The sequence below is a fragment of the Glycine soja genome, chromosome 18 (genome assembly GCF_004193775.1).
Source record: "Glycine soja cultivar W05 chromosome 18, ASM419377v2, whole genome shotgun sequence".
NCBI lineage: Eukaryota > Viridiplantae > Streptophyta > Magnoliopsida > Fabales > Fabaceae > Glycine > Glycine soja.
The window spans coordinates 18,122,631-18,143,932 of NC_041019.1; the positions used below are offsets into that span (position 1 = coordinate 18,122,631).

Sequence of the window (21,302 nt, forward strand, 5' to 3'; positions counted from 1 at the left end):
GTATTGTCATCATCAAAAAGGGGGAGATTGTAGACAAAGGATCAAGCTGAATGTTTTGATGATGCCAAAGGATTACATGAATCATATGCCTCTTAAAGATTTATTCAAGACAAAGCAATTAGAGATATTCAAGATGGATGATCAAGACAGTCTATAAAGTCTTAGAAAGGATATTAAATAGGAAGGGAATTCCAATTGAAATCGCAAAAGGTTTGGCCAAGAATTTTAAGTTAAAAAAAGTCTTTTTCAACAAATTTACTCTCTGGTAATCGATTACCAGAGGATGTAATCGATTACCAGTGGCCAAAACTGATTTACAACAGCTATTAAAATTTGAATTCAAAATTTGCACTGTGTAATCGATTACACATTTATGGTAATCGATTACCAGCAGTTTCTGAACGTTTTAATTCAAATTTTAAAGAGTGTAATCGATTACACACTTATTGTAATCGATTACCAGAGGAGTTTTTCAGAAAACATTGTCAACAGTCACATCTTTTTATGTGGTTATTGAATGGCTATCATAGGCCTATATATATGTGACTTGAGACACGATTTTGACAGAGTTTTTAAGAACAACAAGTGTTTATCCTCTCAAAGAGCAAAAATCATTCTATCCTCTTAAAAATTCCTTGGCCAATTCAATTGCAATTCATTAAGGAATTATTTGAGTGCTCAATCTGTAAAATCTATCTCTTTCTAGAGAGATTCATTCTTCTTCTTCTCCTCATTCTCTAAGGGATTAAGAGACCGGGGGTCTCTTGTTGTAAAGGAATTCTAAACACAAAGGAAGGATTGTCCTTGTGTGTTTAGAACTTGTAAAAGGAATTTACAAGATAGTGGAACTCTCAAGTGGGTTGCTTGGGGACTGGACGTAGGCACAAAGGTGTGGCCGAACCAGTATAAATCTGAGTTTGCACTTTCTCTTCCCTTAATCTTCTTTGTTTATTATTGCTTTATATTCATATTTAAATTGTTTTATTTGAATTAATATTTAAGAAGTTCATTGTTAAGGGAATTTATAACTTGAAAAGAAAGTGAAATAGATTTTAATTGGGGAAGTAGTTTGGAATATCTTAATTCAACCCCCCCCCCCTTTCTTAAGATATCTGAGGCCACTTGTCTAACAATGAAGTTTGCTTCTACAAAGTGCTATAACCTTAATATCAGCTTAGAAGCCAATTAAGTTATGCAAATTCAATGCATCAAACTACATTGCAAGCAAGAGAAAACAATCAATAGCCTCGTTTGTAATCCCAGCATAAGCTAAAAAAAATCATGTTGTGTTGTACAATATACGTACCGTGCTTAAAAAAACACACTTAAAGCTCTTAAGTGGTTCAATTTGGTTTGGTTTGATTTTCCAATTCCAAACTGCGAATCAAACTGAACTACACAATTTGAGGAAAAGAAATAATCCAATGAATTTTTGTTTTGAGCGATTTGCAGTTTTTGGGTTAATTTTCGATTTTCATTTTGGTTTGATTTAGTTTTGAACATCCCTACTACACATTAGTAATAGTGGACTTAAAGTTCAAATATCATACCCTAGATATTAGTATTGGTTTCCGAATAACTAAATTAGTATAAGCCAATCACAATTGGAAGTGGTTTCAACGATTAATTGTAAAAGCAAAGAAAATTTGGGAGTAAGCAAAATGAGTGAAAGTTTTGACAGATAAAGAGACATAGGGTTAGGGTTGTGACTACTAACATAACTTTATGTTTCTCCTAATTTCTATCTCAATTAAACCCAAAGTTTTCTTTCCATATCCTTCCTCTTAAATTGACTAATAGACTTAGGTCATACTTTGAGTCATCTTTCTTCTACTTTACCCCATATACATTTAAGGCATGTTCGATACAAGAAAAGTTTTTTCATGTTCGAGAATCATGATTCCTGAGAATAATAATTCCTAAAAATGACTAAATTTGTTTGGTTGATCATAAATATTTTCATTTAAGCTTTCTATTAATAAAAGAGTAACATAATATCTTTATCACAATCTTTAATTATTTACCATATTAAATGATTTAAAAAGAGTAACGTGATATTTTTACCATGATAAAACATGTTTTCAACTTGGAAAAGTTAGATTCTCACATCCCCATAGGAATATTTATGTGGGAAACATAGCCAGAAATTTCCCGAAAAACATTTTTCTAGGAATGTTATCTTTAAAAAAACAAACATGGAAAACAAACATTCCCAACTTAAGATTTCCCAGAAACTAAAAATTTTTCTTGTACGAAATGCCACCTTATGGATTAAATAAGAGTAGATATTATGTGCAGAGAAGTTAATTAACTTACGTTAATATGATTAGAAATTCAAGTTACAGGTTTGTGCATATTGTGTTCCAAGAATTCAATTAATGCATAGGTTAAGAGTAATGGGTTAACAACAATTAAGGGTATGTTTGGATTTCCAATGGGAGTGTTCCCAAAGTGTGTTTGAGAGTAAAATCAGTTTAGGGTCATGTTTGGTTGCCCAAAAAAATATGTTTGATAGTAAAATTTGGCCTAAAAACTCAGTTATAGAGAAGTAAGACTTAAGACACTTTTGCAAACTTTAATCCAAACATACATTAATGAATTAGGTTTTTGGAGTGATCAATCCCAAATAAGAAGTAATGCAACACAACAATTCAACTGGCTAAATAAACAAAATTTAATTGAAATAGGGAGATTAGGGTTCACAAACTACAAATTTCGTCTCTACCACTAAGATTACATCCAATTCTTGGCAAACTACCAAGTTCCACTTACTTCTCACAAGTTACAAGTCTTGTGTCATGACCACTTCTAGCTATACAAATCAAGTTTTACCCCCAAGCTTGATTAACACCTAGTATTCTTTGTCCTACCAAGCCACTATTGGCTCTAAACAAATCAAAATAGATTTGTGGTTGAAGATTGCTCAGAGACTAAAACTAGAATCTTCTTATAGGTGGATATACAAATTAGGGCTTAGTCATTTTTTTCTCTATGTGTTCAAGGTGTTTTGAGAACTTTTTCTAACTTTACAAGAATATACAAAAAGCTTTTTGCAAAAGGAATGATGAATGTTTTTTTTTCTGTAGGATGACTTCATTCTTCAAAGCTTCTAATTTATATAGCTTCATATTTAAGTATATGTTGTCTCACAACAAGTAGATATCTTCAATTAATCTTCGTCTGATGAAAATGGTCATTGGGAGCATTAAATGCATGTCTTTTTCTCATGCAGAAAGTCCTCACTTCAATGCTTGTGTGTTAGAGAATTGTAGCATGTAATCACTTCTTTGTGTCGGAGTAGGTCCTACGTAGTAAGGCTCTCCTTTTGATGCCAATTAAGGGATTTCAGATCTTAACTTCATTTATTCTTCATAGGATTTTACAGATCCTAGAAGAATGATTTTTCAAAGAAAATCTCAAACACAGAGTATTAAATGAGGTCTTAAATGTCATCACACATGTCGTATCAGATTATTACTCCATTTGACTATCGTCTAAAACATTAAACGTAGATTTTATCAGAGAAATATCAAACACATAACATGCAACTTTTAACCTTTGTATTTGTTTACATTTAAACAAAATAACTAAGAGTCTCGATTCGTCTTTAAGATGTAAATGTCCTTTTGACTCAACAATGATGTAAAGAGGAATGGAAGAAAGGATTTAATATAAAGATTTTTATACTGGTTCCCCCTAACATTGGGTTACGTCTAGTCCTTATCCTTTAAGATGGGATTTTCCACTAACACAACCAATAACCTATTGGATTTTTACAACTACTAACCACTTGTTAGACTTCACAACATCTCCCTCAACACAACACCACACTTGGTCTTGGTTTAGAGATAACCTGTCTCAACCACAACACCATGGGAGAGACAATCCAAGTATTTTTCACCTCTTTAGGTGGGCTTCACCCATAGAATGATTCTCTTCATTCTTGGGAAGCAAAACTCACTCAACCATGACACCCACTTGGTCATGGGAAAGATAATACAAGTGTTTCTTTAACCTCTTCAGGCTACCCAAGTATTATTTCACTTTAGCCTCTTAAGGCTGTCATCTTAGAGACTCTTTCTAAGCTACCCACCTTCCATAGGTTCTTCTTATTACTCCTCTTACATCCAAACTTAACCACATGGTTAATTTGGGATATATATAGATTACATATAAGGAGAATGTGTTTGAGGGGTTTTTATAGCTTGAAAACACTCATTTAGATGAACCTTCTTTGAAGCTCTAAGTTGTATGCACTCCTGCTGCAACCATTATGAGCTTAGAACGCATCTAGAGTGGGAATAGGAGATGAATCTTGTTTTTGCATAGTGTAAGTTGCCTCCTAGCTTCTCTCTCATGTTTTGCAATAGTCTTTTGTCTTTCTATAGGCCCCACATGTCAAAACTAGTCATAATCTAGCTGTTATGACAATTGGGTGACTTCCTTTTGATGTAGAATCACATCGTTTGGGCTTCTAGAATATGGAGCCTTTGGGGCTTTCTATTTTATTGTATTGAAAGGCCCAATGAATTGGGATTTCCCTATTGGGCCAGGTTTGAGCAATTTTTATGGTCTCTTAGAAATACATGTTGATGTTGCTGAGGAAGGACCTATTCTGATGTAGGATCCTTTTGATGAAGATAACATGATGTGACAATGTAGATATCTCAGCTCTATCAATCCAAACACTTCATCACAACATAGATCATTTTGAAGTAACATACTTCAACATTGGTAACATATGAAGGTTGTTGTTGTTGTTGTGTTAGTGTTCTATCCTTGATTCAAATTTCACAAAGTCTCGTTAGTCTTCATTATAATGTTGCACACCAGATCTTCTAAAGGACATTTCAACTTTCAACTTGTGCATCTTTAAATGCAGATAGCATTCACTTTTTGATGAACCCTTGGTGTGTGTAGCAACATATGAAAAGTGAGATGTTGTCTTCTGAGGTGCATTCTGAACTATGAATCATCCAAGTTTTGATGATGCCAAAAAGAATTTACTTGATAATGGTTGTCATCATCAAAAATGGGGAGAATGTGAATCATGCAATTTTGATGATGCCAAAAACAATTTACTTGATAATGGTTGTCATCATAAAAAAGGGAGAGAATGTGAATCATGCAGGTTTTGATAGTGCCAAAAAGAATTTACTTGATAATGGTTGTCATCATCAAAAAAGGGGAAGAATGTGAATGTATGAATATAGGTTTTTGATGATGCCAAAGTATAATCAAACAAGATTGCTTCATGAAACATTCAAGGTTAAGCAAACAGAGATTGCTTCAAGATTAAATCAAGACCTAGAAAACAAAGATCAAGAAGAAATCTAAGTCTTAGTCTATCTTTGTTAAAAGAGTCTCTTAGTGATTGCAAAGGTTTGGTCTTGCAACATAGTTTTTAAATTTATTATAAAAAGGTTTTAAAATATTTTTAGCATTTTCTGAAAAAGGCATTTTTCCACTGGTAATCCATTACTAGGCATTGTAATCAATTACCAGAAGCAAAATTATTTTAAAAAGCTTTTTCAGAAAGTTTGAAATTTGAAATTCAAAATTTGAAAATTTCAGAAAAGCTTTTTGAAAAGACACATCTCTTCAAACCATTTTGAAAAGGCACAATGAGTCTATATATATGTGTCTGACTTTGAAAAGAAGAGAGAGATGTTCTAAGAAAACTTAATTGTCAAATACTCTCTCAAGAACTATTCGGTAAACACTTGCAAATCTATTGAGAATTCATCTAGGAACTTCAATTTGTATTATTATTTCTAAAAGAGAGAAATTCCTCTAGGATCTTCAATTTGTATCATCTACTCTAAAGGAGAGAAATTTTTCTATTCATCTCAGAAATTCAGTTGTAATCAAGAAACTGGTTGTCTCTTGGAGAATCTTGAACATAAGGGTGAGGGATCCCAAGGTGTGTTCAAAGTCTGTAAAGGATTTACAGAGATAGTGAAAAATCTCAAGTGGGTTGCTTGAGGACTAGACATAGGCACGGGAAGTGGTCGAATTAGTATAAATTAAGTTTGCAATTCTCTCTTCCTTTATCTTATTTATTTTATCGCAATCAATTTTGTCTTGCACATTTAAAGAACATTATTAAATTGATTATTGCTTTTTCTTCTGCATTTTGAGTTTATCATTTAAAATGGGCTTAAAGTTTGTTAGTGGGAAATTTTGTAAGACTTAATTCAACCCCCCCCCCCTCTTAAGTTATTGAGGTCACTTGTCCAACATGAACCATTCTTAAGTTCAAACTCTAGGGTCAAGTTCTTTATCATTCTGATCTAGACTCTGGTGCAGCTTTATTTTGATGCATAGATATTGCATGATCTTGATTCAATACATCATTCTAATGTAGTTATCTCATAATCTCTCTTGTCTTGATTATGGTCTAGAGTATCATTTTGATGTTCTCATTCTCAGAGTCCCTAATTACACCATTTTGATGTTGACTTCGGTACAACCTTATTCTGATGTTGTCTGCTCAATGCGAGCTCGTTGACTTCTTCATTGCAGTATATAATCAATGGCACTTTGAGTCTTCTTTTGAGCTTTCAAATTTATATCATCATTTTTTAGTGACTCATGATAGTCCTGAGTTTACTTCAATTGTTTTTTACATACTTGTCTTCTTTAAATACACTTAAGCAAACTCATCTGCATATAATTTATGTTCAAAAGGTTTGTCATAATTAAGGGGGTGTTTGATTTGACTGTTTTCTGTTTTCATTTTCACTGAAAATAGAAAATGGTGATAGAAATGCGTTTAGTTAGATTTTTGAAAACATTTTCAGTGAAAATATTTTCTCAAACGAACCAAAAACTGGAAACAATAAAATCTCATTTTCAGTGTTTCCAGTTGAAATCAAGAGTCTCATTTTGGGTAAAATGAAAACGCGGTGGTAAGGAATGTAATTTTAAGCAAATCTAAAAATACATTTCCTTTTGAAAACGCATTTTTAGTGTTTTTATTTCTTGAAAGTAGAAAACAAGAAATCAAATCAAACATATTTTCAGAATTATATTTTTTTGAAAATGAAAACAAGAAATGAAAACAGAAAATGAAAATACAAACCAAACACACCCTAAGATATCAAGGGTTTTAGATTCAACAATCGCTTGGTAACACACTCGTACTAAAAAAATAAGGGTATGTAAATTAACAAATATTTGTGGGATTTGCTAATATACACACTTTTATTTTTTTAGTATGAATGTCTTAGCAAATTATAACTATAAATATATATTAAAATTGATCAATTGTGTAGCTTACTAATGCACTTGTACTAAAAAAACTATGGTGTATACGTTAGCAAAATTCATATATATAATTTAAGAATAATTATTAATATATATATATATATAATTAATATAATTATTAAATATATTAATGATATAATTAATAATTTCATTATATATATATAATATAATTAATGAAATGCACTAGTAGTTTAATATAAGAGAGAAAGCTTATAAAGGAAGCTCATGTTTTTAGTTATACATTTACTTTTGTATTTTTTTTGGGTACATACATTTACTTTTCGTAAATCTAGAAATTAAAAAAAGTATCTGTTTTTTTTAAAGATACAAATTAAATCTTAGAATATTTTAAGAAATTAAAAATACATTTTACCCATTCTTCCAAATTCCAATATCGGGATATCACTGACACTGTATAAAAATTTATTTACCAAGATAAGTAAAAATACAGCAGTCGAAATAATTTTCAAAACCAAAAAAGTATTCACGAAATCACACCGAGACCAGACCCTAATCCCCAAAACCTGTAAACCTAATTTGCAACAAGCCCTCCCTTTTTTTTAATTTTTTTTTTTTTTTGTGCTAAGTAAGTTATCCCTCCGATATCACCGCCTATCCTCGTACCCAAATTGCCATCCTCACAGAATCTTGTCTAGCCCTAATTCCAGTTCACAAAAATAGCAAAGTTAACAAACCAAAATTAGAATAAATATATTTAAATTTAAATAAAAATAAAACTGCTACCAAAATATTCTTTATTAGGTAAAATCTACATCAAACCTAAATTAAAAAAACACAATCTTAATTTTTATTTAATGAATATATCATTTACATTTTCCCCAGTGAAAAAAATAGCACTCCTTGTTTAGTGAATTTCTCATGAATTTTATCAGTAACAAAAAAAATGTGTAAAAAAGAAAAAATATACTACTACTAGTAGTACTTTTTTCCATTTTTGCGTAAAAATACGGTTCCCACAACGCACAAAAATATGGTTCTCTATATTTTGTTTGGGGAGTGTTTGTGTTTGTGACTTTGTGTGTTATGTTATGTTATATCCCGTTCCCGTCGCATATATATATACGCATATTGATATCACATTGTGAACTCTCTCACCTTCATTCTTTCTCCGCATTCTGTTTCTTTACCCAGAGAAAAATAAAGCGATTTTTTATTTTTCAAATTTTTTTTCTCAAAGTGAGAAAGAAACTCTGCTGCCAAAGTTTATGTGTTCTCTCTTATCATCATCTGAGAGGTTGCGATTGTTCTCTTTTCTGTTAACTTGAAAATTCAATTTTTTTTAATTATTTTCGTTTTTTCCTATTTGTGTGTTCTTATCTTTCTATCGTTTCGTGTGCTCCGTGTATTTGTGGAAAGGCTTGTTCTGCAGTTCCCGCACTTCACAATCACTCTGTAATTTTTTTTTCTGTTTGAACCCTTTCTTTGTGCTGCGAATTATCGTCACGTTGCTTTTCATTGAAGTAATGCAAATTTTGCTTTCTTGATTCTCTTTGTTAGGATTTGGCTCTTCGAGGGTGATCTGTGTGCTATTTTGGGGCTGGAAATCTTGCTCGCGTTTCATGCCTTTGTGAATTCCCTGCGGTTAGATCTGCTTCCTGCTTGTTGCTTTTGTTCGAATGTGAAAGTTGGGTTTCTTGGATTTTCAATTGTGTCTGAGTTTGAAAAGAACGTGTTTTTTATTGTTTTTGTTTATTGATTTTTAATTTCTGTTTTTTGTTGTTATTGTTAGGAATGAAGAGGACAAGGGATGATGTTTACATGAGTTCACAACTCAAACGGCCTATGGTGTCTTCTAGAGGAGAACCGTAAGTTCATTTTTTTTTTTTTTTTTATATTTGTCTTCAATTTTTTGTTTTGTGGATTTTATTATAGTTTCTTCTAAAACGTTATTTTCCGCGTTGATGAAACAGTTGCATCTTCAGTTTTAATGCACTACTATGGTTGTTTGGTGTTTCTCATCTATGCAAGTTTAGGTCTGATGAAGGTTCAATTGTTTGTTTTATGTTTTTTTTTTTTTTAAGTTTGACTTAGTGAGATAGTCGTTGTTTGAAGATTATTCTGTAATTTCTGGAGTTATCTGCATTATTCAGCAAGTTAATTTTGTGTAATCTTTACCATTGGTAAGACTATGGAGTAATTGAAACTGATACGAGTTAAATTCTCTATAGTTTTCTACATTCAGTTCTATTATGACATGAATGTTCTGCAGGCATTAACAAGATAAAGATAATGAAAAATCATAGGAGAAAATTATTGCAAAACCAAACCAGCTGCTCTAGGTTGTGCAATTTATAAAGTCTGAGTGCGATTGAGATTCAATCATGTTATAGTAGATCCTCTACACTTCTGCTGCATTCATCATTGAATGGTGTGATAAAGTGCTAAATACTCAGTCGTCAACTTCTCCAATGGTTTGAATAATTTTTTGAAATTTTATGTAATGAAGCTCGGGGCAACCACAGATGACGAGTGGCGGTGGTCAGAAACTAACCACAAATGATGCCTTGGCATATCTCAGGGCAGTAAAGGACATTTTTCAAGATAAGAGGGAAAAGTATGATGACTTTCTGGAAGTCATGAAGGATTTCAAGGCTCAAAGGTTTGATCATGTTGTACTACATTCTCCCAACTCCAAGATTTTTCATTTGCTTTGTCTATTATATTTTCTTAGTAGTGAGGATCTGGATTTTGTTAGCTGAAATTGATTTGTTTCTCATTTCTTCATTTGCAGAATTGATACATCAGGTGTCATAGCAAGAGTGAAGGAGCTGTTTAAAGGGCACAAAGATCTAATTTTGGGATTTAACACCTTCTTGCCAAAGGGATATGAAATTACACTTCCATTGGAGGATGAACAACCTCCCCAAAAGAAGCCCGTTGAATTTGCAGAAGCCATAAATTTTGTGGGAAAGATTAAGGTAAATACTGCCTCTGGCCATTATTATAAGGCATAGTTTAGAAAGAATTGATGATCTTTTTCATAAGACATTTTAGAATTCCTATGAAGCATTTAATCTTTTTTTTTTTCCATTAGTTGTCCTTATTGAGAGGGCGAGCCCTGGTGCAGCGGTAAAGTTGTGCCTTGGTGACCTGTTGGTCATGGGTTCGAATCCGGAAACAGCCTCTTTGCATATGCAAGGGTAAGGCTGCGTACAACATCCCTCCCCCATACCTTCGCATAGCGAAGAGCCTCTGGGCAATGGGGTACGAAGTTTTTTTGAGGGCGAGCCCTGGTGCAGCGGTAAAGTTGTGCCTTGGTGACCTGTTGGTCATGGGTTCGAATCCGGAAACAGCCTCTTTGCATATGCAAGGGTAAGGCTGCGTACAACATCCCTCCCCCATACCTTCGCATAGCGAAGAGCCTCTGAGCAATGGGGTACGAAGTTTTTTATTAGTTGTCCTTATTAAATATTCTAAGTAGTTATACTTTTTATTGATAGTGGTGCATAATACACTCTTGAACTTTAATGTTTTCACATCACCCATAACAAGTAAATGATTATTAATAAGGGTATAATTGGTACATCAGTAACATTTTTTAAAAAAAAATCAATAAAATCAACTGAATCAATTACTTATATTGGTCTGTGTGACTGATGTCCAAAGTGCCTTATAATAAGGACCACAGGGAGTACATTGTTAATTTTATAATTGATATATTTTATTTATGTCTTTCAATTTATATGGACAAAAACTTTTGAATCTGATTGACTGGGTTCTTCTCATGCAGGCTCGTTTTTATGCCAATGACCGTGTTTATAAGTCATTTCTAGACATATTAAATATGTACAGAATGGAAGCCAAGTCTATCGCTGAGGTTTACAAGGAGGTCAGTGCTGTTTGGTGTCTATGCCTATGTTATCAAGTTACACTTTGGAAAATTTGTTATTTTTGTTTTTCTTTAGACACCCATTTTAATCATATATTGGATTTCTCTAGGTTGCTGCACTTTTCCAGGACCATGTGGATCTTCTTAGGGAGTTTACTCATTTTCTTCCTGATACTTCAGGAACAGCCAACAATTCTCTCCTTCACGATAGGACAACAATTAGGCAAATGCATGTTGAAAAGGTTTATCTCTCTGTAATCCCATGTCCCTGTGATTTTATAGTTGGTCACTAAGCTGACACTTAACCTATCTTTACGCCAGAAAGAAAGGAACATAGCTTCACATGGTGATCATGATCTCGGTGCTGACCATCCTGATCCAGAACTTGACAGATGTTTGATTAGGGCTGATAAGGATCAGAGGAGGCGTGATGAGAAGGAAAAGGACAGTAGAGATTATGATCATGATGGTATATCTCACAAGCGGAAATCTGGTTGTAGGGCTGAAGACTCTGGAGCTGAACCATTGCATGATACTGATGAAAATTTTGGCATGCACCGTATTTCATATGCTTGTGAGGACAAAAGTTCTTTGAAAAGTACGTATGTCAATAATTTTGATTTTAAATTTAGAAATGTTTTTACCTTCTCAAACAAATTTTATGAACATTAATGCACGTTATAGCATCGGAAACATATGGTTCAATCTATACTATAAAAAGAAGCAAATCAATAACATGTGAAAAGTAATTATCTAATGCAAAAACGTTTCATATTTCTGCCATTTATTATGGTAAAAGGTAGAAAAATATGGCCTCTTTGTTGATTGGATTATCTATAATTCAGACATGCTATGTATTTAATATTTAATTTAATATCAAGGCTGTTAGGCTTTATAAATTGTAAAATCTTTTCCATGTTTTACTTGTAAGAAGAAAAATCCTTTGTCCAATGTTTGCTAGTGTTCTATTATTTGTTCAGCAGTAATTTGAGCCATTTATTTTCCTTCTATGTTTCATTTGATTATTTAAAACTTTGTTGTCTCAGGTATGTATAGTCCAGTGCTTGGTTACCTTGACAAAGTGAAGGATAAATTACGAAATCCTGAGGATTACCAGGAATTTTTGAAGTGCCTAAATATCTACAGCAAGGAAATAATTGCCCGACACGAGTTGCAATCATTGGTATGGTTTATACATTTAATTTAATAGCTTCTTTTCTGGTTTTGTCAAAATCAATATTGTTTAATTTAATTTGGCTGGCATTGAACATTGATTGACCTTTAATAAAAAATTTCATGGTGAAATATGGAAATGAAGAACTAGTTATAGGAAAATATGAAAGACTTGAAGTATCATTACAATGAGAGGAGCCAATCAGCATGGTTATTTATCAGGGTGAGTGACCAAGATAAAACAATAGGTTATGATATTTTATGAAGCACAGACTCTAAACTGACATGGATACTCAAACACAACTAATGTCTAAAATATAGGACACCAAGACACTGCATACACACACGAGTAACATAACAAAGAGAGAGAAAATAAACTCTAATGAAATGAAATTTGAGTAATAGAACAAAAGATTTAAATTGATGGTATATTAACATTCTCAGTTTTATACTAGCCTATGTTTTTTCTATGATAACAAGCCTCATAGAAAAGGTGAGAGCCATATTTTTAATATTTTATATTATATTTTAAGCTAACTATTTTTAAAGTTGAAAAATGAATGTTAATGTGTGTCCATCCATATGGAGGCGTATGGGCTGAAGTGTCCAAGTTTTATAGGGGTGTTGACTTAAGTTTCCAAGCTAACATTTTTTTTTAATTGGACACCTAACGAGAAGTGTCTGACACATGTTAGACAAGTGTTGGTGTCAGACTGTCAGTGTCAGAAACATTCTGACATTGCGGCACTTCATACAAGAGAGGTGTCCATGCTTCATAGAATTATTTCTTAAATGATCATTTGGGTGCTTACATAGTTTTAATTTTTTTGATTATTTACTGGACAATTTTGTGCAACTCCATACTCATGCATCATGAAAGAAGATTAGTTTTCAATAATGTCACAAATTACTTCAACTTAAAAATTTTCTATGCTTTGACTTAACTGGATTTCCAAACAGAACTTACTGATTGATCTGTTTTAGGAAGAGTTTTACAAATACACTCAAGTTCCAACCATCCTCCATGTTGAGAATCTGAGAAGAGTGAATGTTGAATAAGAAATGTTAAATAATATTGTGAAGTGGCTTATCTTTTGTTGAAGATAGTTGGGGTCACTAGTTTCACTATCAGCTTGAAGTGGCTTATCTTTTATTGCTAACTTCTAGTGGCTTCTTCTTCAAGGTGGGCAATTTACTGGGAAAACATGCAGATCTTATGGAGGGATTTGATGAATTTTTGGCTCAATGTGAGAAGAATGGTAATGTTCAAGTTCAAACTAAGTTTTCACTTTCTACAAAATCTAGCTTTTCTTTTTATTCTTTCTAATCAAATTTGTCACACAGAAGGATTCCTTGCTGGTCTCCTGAAAAAAAGTAAGTATCATGTTTTCTTTTTTTCTGTTATCTTGGGATATTATGTAGCATGGGCCCACATGAACATTTTCAGCTTCTTGTTGTGGCCCAAAAAATCTGACCGATACTTATTAATCAAAGTCCTTTTTTCATGAAGGACACGGACCAAAACCAGTGAAGGTAGAGGACAGGGATCAAGATCGTGATAGGGATGACGGGATGAAAGAAAGGGATCGTGAATGCCGAGAAAGGGACAAAGCAACTGCTAACAAGGATGTTTCAGTTCCTAAGACGTCTCTATATACCAGCAAGGATAAGTATGCAGCGAAACCTATAAGTGAGCTGGATCTTTCTAACTGTGAACAATGCACTCCCAGTTACCGTCTTCTACCGAAAAATGTATGGTTGCTTGACTTGTCTCTTTGTTTTAAGTATGTCCTAACTCCTAATGAAATCTCTAATAATCTCTCACTGATTGTGTTTTACATATCTACTATTTATACTCACACAGTACCCAATACCACCAGCTAGCCAGAGAACAGAACTTGGTGCAGAGGTGTTGAATGATCACTGGGTTTCTGTTACTTCTGGCAGTGAGGACTATTCCTTTAAGCACATGCGCAAAAATCAGTATGAGGAGAGCTTGTTTAGATGTGAAGATGACAGGTTTGAGCTTACCATTGATTTATATTTATCCTTTAAAATACCTATTTTATGATTTATATTTTATTGGTTGTGGTCATATTTTTACTTTTTGGCTAATTTTGACATCACTGGAATGTTCTGAGACGTGATTTCCACAGGTTATCTTGGCTTGCACATTGCTGATATTATTTAAACTTATGCTGGCAGGTTTGAACTTGATATGTTGTTAGAGTCTGTAAATGTGGCAACTAAGCGTGTTGAAGAGCTCTTAGAAAAGGTTAATGCTAATATAATTAAAGGAGACAGTCCAATTTGTATCGAGGAGCACTTAACAGGTTATGTGCTTTCCATTTGATGAATCAAAATTTTCAAAGTACATATATGCTGTACAAAGTAATTTCTTGATGTTTTCCATGTTCTGATATGAATTTTTTGCTCTGTTCTTTTAGCTCTAAATCTTAGGTGCATTGAACGATTATATGGTGATCATGGGCTTGATGTAATGGATGTGCTAAAGAAGAATGCCTCTTTAGCTTTGCCAGTCATATTAACTCGCTTGAAGCAGAAACAGGATGAGTGGGCAAGGTGTCGTGCTGATTTTAATAAAGTTTGGGCTGAAATATATGCAAAGAATTATCACAAATCACTTGATCACCGTAGTTTCTACTTTAAGCAGCAGGATACAAAAAGCTTGAGCACTAAAGGTAAAGGATTGTGTTGCCCTGCAAGAACATGGAATTAATTTTTTTTTTCTTTCACTATTTAAACAATTTAATATTTTTATGGCTTCTAAAAGGTTAACCATGTGATATATCATCTTCATTCTATTTTCTTCTACATGCTTATGTAACCCCCCCCCCCCCCCCCCTCTTTTTCCTTGCCTGATGCCTTTGTCTGAAAGCAATCTTATGCACATAATATGTACCAGGACATGCATTTGCTTTGATTGTATTGATTACACCACAACATAGTTTCTATAGACACCAAATAACCACATGCAAAATGAGTGGCATATTATTGTTCGAGTCCAGTGGAACTTCAACATTCAAATATGTGGTGATCATGGTACAATAGTTTTTTATTCTCCTGAGGTCTAACTTGTAATTCCTTGCTTTTGCGGTGCATTTTACAGTCTTACTGGCAGAAATCAAAGAAATTAGTGAGAAGAAACGAAAAGAAGATGATGTTCTTCTTGCAATTGCTGCTGGAAACAGACAGCCTTTTATTCCTCACTTGGAATTTGTGTATCCTGATCCAGAGATTCATGAAGATCTGTATCAACTCATAAAATATTCATGTGGAGAAATGTGTACAACTGAACAGTTGGATAAAGCTATGAAGATTTGGACAACATTTTTAGAACCCATGCTTGGTGTTCCTTCTCGACCCCAAGGTCCAGAGGATACAGAAGATGTTGTCAAGGCTAATAAGAATAATTCTAGCAAAAGTGGCACTGCAATTGATGATGGTGATAGTAGTCCTGTAACAAATCCTAAGAATTTAAACACTAAAAGAAATGAGGATGAGAACTTTCCATCAGAGCAAATAAATTCCTGCAAACAATGGCAAACAAATGGGGATAATAAGGTTAAAGAAGATAATTATCTTGATTCAGAATGCCCGGCACATAAGATTGAAACCTTGGGAAGTATTACACAGCAGGATAAAGTGCATATAAATGCATCCATGCCTGATGAAGTATCAAGAGCCAATAAGCAAGATCATTCCATTGAACGGTTGGTGAATGGTAATGTCTCACCATCCTCGGGTATGGAGCAAATTAGTAGAATAACAAATGTGGATAATGCATCAGGTTGGCAACTTGATTCAAGAATGATGACACTACTTAATTCTTATTGTTCCATTTATCTTGATACTTAGTTGTTACATCCTCACAGAATTATTTTATTAGGGTTTCATTAGTACATACCCTATAGAAACGTGTTAAGAAATCAATAGTAGAATCTACTAAAGAAAAATATAAGCATTTCTTGTTTGTGAATTGAGTTATAACCATTAGAGGCTTAATTATTCTTTGATTTTTGTTGTTATGGACCTGTGTGTTTAGAAGGCTATGACTTTTGATCTTCATTTATGAATGTCATTGATTTGGGGGTTTTTTTAGCATTTATATGTGTAGTATAAATTGTTTAACACATGTCTTAAATCTTCAGCATTGTGGTTTTGGCCCTTTTGGGCCACTATCCATAATTGATATCTATGCTATTTATCTCAAATTCGTGATCCTTGTTTGTTGTTTCCTTTCCTTTGATTTTCAACTGTTTTTTTTTCTGATCATGAATGGAACTCTGAGATACCTCTTTTTTCTGCAAGGACTTGCTGCTACTCCATCAAGACCTGGTAATATTTCTGGTGCGGGAGGACTTGGTTTACCTTCATTAGAGGTATGGCTTAGCTCCCTTTTCATCTTATGTAAGCCTATTTTCAAGTTAAAGTGGATATGGAAATTATTCCTCATAAGAGGATTAATTTTGATTCACTTTTAGTGTAGAGTTTTACTGAAGTAATAAACCAGTTAACTGCTGTGAGTGAAATACCTTAAGTATTCAGTGTTGTCTCAATTTCTAGTTTACTGATGGCATATAGTTGTCTTAATTATATGTCTTCACTTCTAATTTCAAATAAGAAATTAAAAACAGTGTATCGTTGTCTTAATTATATGTCTTCACTTCTAATTTCAAGTAAGACAATCAAACGGTGCAAAGAAACATATATTATCTGTATTTAGGAAGGACATAATATGATGGCTTTATATGAATGATATGACTTTGTTTCTCCTTTTTATAGCATTCTCCTGATTAACATTTTACCTTGCACTTAACTAGCAATTTAAAGCTGCTGGGCTTATAGATCTGGAGCCTCTATATTGCAAACTGGATTCTTATGACTCCTCCTTATCTTCTTGCATTTGTTAAGATGATTTTCTTAAAAGCAAGTTGGCAAAATAATTATTTTTGTAGTGGGTGGATGTTTTATCATTTGATTAGTATGATTTTCTTTCTGCTATGAATTTGATCTTCATATTTAATTTATATTCTTTCTATTTAATTTATATTCTTTCTTTGACTTAGATGTTAAGCCCTAATGCCATATACTGTTGGCTTTTTTTAAAAATGAGTATCAAGAGCACCATTTCCTTTCTACTTGAGTTTTTGGGCTCAGTGGTCACCATGCTGCTGAAGTTCCCAGTAACACTCATAATAGCCTGGCTTGCATCTATTTTTTTTTCTTTCTTCTAATTTTAATTTTCATTTCATGATACCAAGACAGATTGTGTTTACATGCAACTGAAGATTAGGTGTTAATGTGTTTATGTCATTTGAAGACCAGTAATTCTTAGAACTTAGGCCTTAATGAAAATCTATCTGTGCATAACGTTCTTCTCTTCCTCCTTCATTGTCTGTCTTCTCAGACTTGCTTTTGTTACACATTCTGTATATTGTACAGTGCACACTATTGGCTACAATGTCCTTATTTTCTATTTTATTTTATTCTGACTTAGGGTGCTGATTCTACGAGACCAGTTACATCCACAAATGGGGCCATCATTGAGGACACTAAAGTTCACAGATATCGCGAAGACGCTGGACCCTTCAAAAGTGAAAGAGAAGAGGGTGAGTTATCACCTAATGGAGACTTTGAAGAGGATGAGTTTGCAGTTTATGGACATGCTGGTTTGGAGGCAGTTCATAAAGGAAAAAATGGTACCATTTGTCGACAATACCAAAATAGACATGGGGAAGAAGTTCGTGGTGAAGCAGGAGGAGAAAATGATGCTGATGATGAAGGTGAAGAAAGTCCCCATAGATCAATGGAGGACAGTGAAAATGCTTCTGAAAATGGTGATGTTTCTGGTACGGAGTCTGCTGATGGTGAGGAGTGTTCTCGAGAACATGAGGAGGATGGAGATCATGAACATGATAACAAGGCTGAGAGTGAAGGTGAAGCAGAAGGAATGGCTGATGCCAATGATGTTGAAGGAGATGGTGCCTCATTGCCATATTCAGAGTGCTTTCTTGTCACTGTAAAGCCTCTGGCAAAACATGTTCCTCCTGTGTTGCATGACAAAGAAAGGACTGCTCGAGTCTTTTATGGAAATGATTCCTTTTATGTGCTGTTTAGACTTCATCAGGTACAAATGTTTTTATTTTCACATTTGTATATAATTATGATTATTGTTGCAGATTAACCAGTGATTTCATTCAGACCTTATGATATATCTCCCTATCATGCATTTTCTTTTGCTACTTTTGACAGACATTGTATGAGAGGATCCAATCTGCAAAGGTTAACTCATCATCTGCTGAAAAGAAGTGGAGGGCTTCAAATGATACAGGCTCTAGTGATCAATATGGCAGGTAAATATACCTTAATGTTACATTCTATTTTAAATTTGAACATGCATTTAAATATTTAATTATCTATGCAAGATTGAGGGTGACCTTTTTGCTACAGGTTTATGGATGCCCTTTACAATTTACTGGATGGTTCTTCTGATAGTACAAAATTTGAGGATGACTGTCGAGCTATTATTGGAACTCAGTCATATGTCTTATTCACATTAGACAAGCTGATATATAAACTTGTTAAACAGGTAACTTGCATAAAACCCTATTCTTCTCTTCTTTGACCATGTCATTCCATGTTCTTTCTAATCCTGAAAATTTGTCCTTTTTCTTTCAGCTTCAAGCTGTTGCCACTGAAGAGATAGATAACAAGCTGCTTCAACTATATGCATATGAAAATTCAAGAAAACCTGGAAGATTTGTTGATTTAGTTTATCACGAAAATGCCCGTGTTCTTCTCCATGATGAGAACATATATCGTATTGAATGTGTAAAGCTTTTATTTGTTCCACTTCTAAACTTAGCATTTTTATTTTAGTTTATTGTATTGTATTGAGCTTTGAAATGAAATTTTAAATGGAAAGTTTTGTATGTTCTATAACTTATTTTTATTTCATACACATTGCAGTCTCCTGCACCTACCCAATTGTCATCTATTCAACTGATGGACTATGGATATGATAAGCCTGAATTGACTGCTGTGTCAATGGACCCTAATTTTTCAGCCTATCTGCACAATGACTTCCTATCTGTTGTCCCTGACAAAATGGAGAAGTCTGGAATTTACCTGAAGAGGTATTTGATGAATAAGAATGGTTGGTTCCATAGCATGCCAATGCTTAGATAACATTTGTATTTATTTTGGTTTATGTACTTTTGCAGGAATAAGCGCAAGTATGCTATTAGTGATGAATATTCAAGCCAGACCTTGGATGGACTAGAAATTATCAATGGTCTAGAGTGTAAGATAGTTTGCAATTCATCCAAGGTATTTAATAATTTAAATTTGCATATTTTATAAATATATATGCTATTCTTTCCTGAATCCTACTAATACTATTTTCTTTTTTGCTCATTTTGTTAATTCCATTCATTTGATATGCTTCTGAATTTCCATTGTATTTTCCTGGAAACATGTTGCATGTTAGGTTTCATACGTTTTAGATACTGAAGACTTTTTACATCGAACAAGAAGAAAAAGGAGAACCTTGCATCAGAGCAGTTCATGCCATGAACAGGCAAAGTCCTCAATCATTTGTTCAAGCAGAGCACAACGGTTCTGCAAATTATTTTCAATTTGAAGATGATATTCATTTTGAACCCGAGATGGTGTGTGATATTCCTTTTTATTGCTGAATTTTGCATTTTGGGCTCAATTACTTTCATCTAACTCCAATTGTTGTAGATATAACTTGATTTCTAAAAATAGCAAAAGGGTGTGTTTGATTTGTATTTTCATTTTGTGTTTTCATTTCCTGAAAACTATTTCCACTTTCAAAAGATTAAAATTCTGAAAACATGTTTGGTTTGACTTTGTTTTCTGCTTTCAAAAAATAAAAATACTAAAAATGCGTTTTAAAAAGGAAATGTATCTTTAGATTTGCTTAAAACTGCATTCCTTGTTATCGCGTTTTCATTTTACCCAAAATGAGGTTCTTGATTTCAACTGAAAACGAGATTTTATTGTTTCCAGTTTTTGGTTCGTTTGAGAAAATATTTTCACTGAAAATGTTTTCAAAAATTCAACCAAACTCATTTCTATCACCATTTTCTATTTTCAGTGAAAATAAAAGTAGAAAATAGTCAAATCAAACACCCCCTAAACCAATTCGATAATTTCTAGACACATCTATACACATCCATAAGCCAATGTGACTTTTTACTTCCATTAAAGCAAAACCTTTTGTTAATCATCAAAGTCAACGACATGTTATGTATTAATTTCTGTCTTTTTGTCCATCAGTGTTTTTGGTCATGCATCAATGGCAGGCAGAGAAGCCAAATGGAAATGGCGTCCCATCCAAGAAGTTGAGCAAAGGATGTTTTTCTGAAATTCATCTTTCTTGCATTCCTCACATCTTCTATACCAGCTACCAAATAAGGCAAACACAAAAGGGAGATGAGGCAAACACAAAAGGGAGATGAGGCAGAGAGATTGTAGTATACTTTGACATGGTGACTGATGAGTTTCAATCATGTAAATATTGGTAATTTGTGACGAAACCAAAGGACATTTTTTTTCCATTCATCCATATTTTTGTTATCGTAATAAGTTTTATTTTTCTCTTAATTTTGCTGGATACTACTTTTTTGAGGTTATTGATTTTATGAACTATTAGGTGGCTGCAATTGGCCCCCATATTCTAATTCGTAGTGCATGAACCAGGTTCACTTTATACTGATATTTGCTCCTTGCCCCCGTTTCTTATTCTCGTGTAACGATTTAGCTTGGAATGGAATGGAATGTTGGGGAAATAATGTCGTCGCATGTATAATCTATGTGATGACACTTTTCATTTGGCATTTAGAATTAATTTTAGTTGTAACTTTTTTTAGGATAATTTTAGTTATAACTGGAATATTCTGCTTCCTTTTAAAAAAAACAAAAGCTTTAGAAGCCGTTGGATGATAATGTTTATTAATGA

At 33.4% G+C, this 21,302-nt stretch overlaps 1 protein-coding gene across 3 annotated transcripts; it reads left to right on the forward strand.

Moving 5' to 3' along the window:
- Positions 1 to 8,361: 8,361 nt before the first annotated feature.
- On the forward strand, positions 8,362 to 21,059 carry LOC114394518 (paired amphipathic helix protein Sin3-like 4). 3 transcript variants are annotated; one of them, XM_028356116.1, is made up of 25 exons: positions 8,363 to 8,524; positions 8,788 to 8,871; positions 9,020 to 9,095; positions 9,737 to 9,889; positions 10,022 to 10,208; positions 11,021 to 11,119; positions 11,230 to 11,361; positions 11,441 to 11,717; positions 12,166 to 12,302; positions 13,476 to 13,551; positions 13,637 to 13,666; positions 13,803 to 14,044; positions 14,157 to 14,311; positions 14,498 to 14,625; positions 14,740 to 14,994; positions 15,423 to 16,037; positions 16,625 to 16,695; positions 17,814 to 18,443; positions 18,569 to 18,669; positions 18,767 to 18,905; positions 18,995 to 19,147; positions 19,286 to 19,452; positions 19,540 to 19,645; positions 19,806 to 19,986; positions 20,621 to 21,059. In XM_028356116.1, exons 3-24 carry the CDS (start codon positions 9,022 to 9,024, stop codon positions 19,956 to 19,958), a joined length of 4,080 nt encoding a protein of 1,359 aa, XP_028211917.1. In that variant the 5' UTR covers positions 8,363 to 8,524; positions 8,788 to 8,871; positions 9,020 to 9,021; the 3' UTR covers positions 19,959 to 19,986; positions 20,621 to 21,059. The 3 variants fall into 3 exon arrangements, with proteins under 3 accessions (XP_028211918.1, XP_028211917.1, XP_028211916.1); XM_028356115.1 differs by having other exon boundaries at positions 8,364 to 8,524; positions 15,423 to 16,103; XM_028356117.1 differs by lacking the exon at positions 20,621 to 21,059 and having other exon boundaries at positions 8,362 to 8,524; positions 15,423 to 16,103; positions 19,794 to 19,889.
- Positions 21,060 to 21,302: the final 243 nt, after the last annotated feature.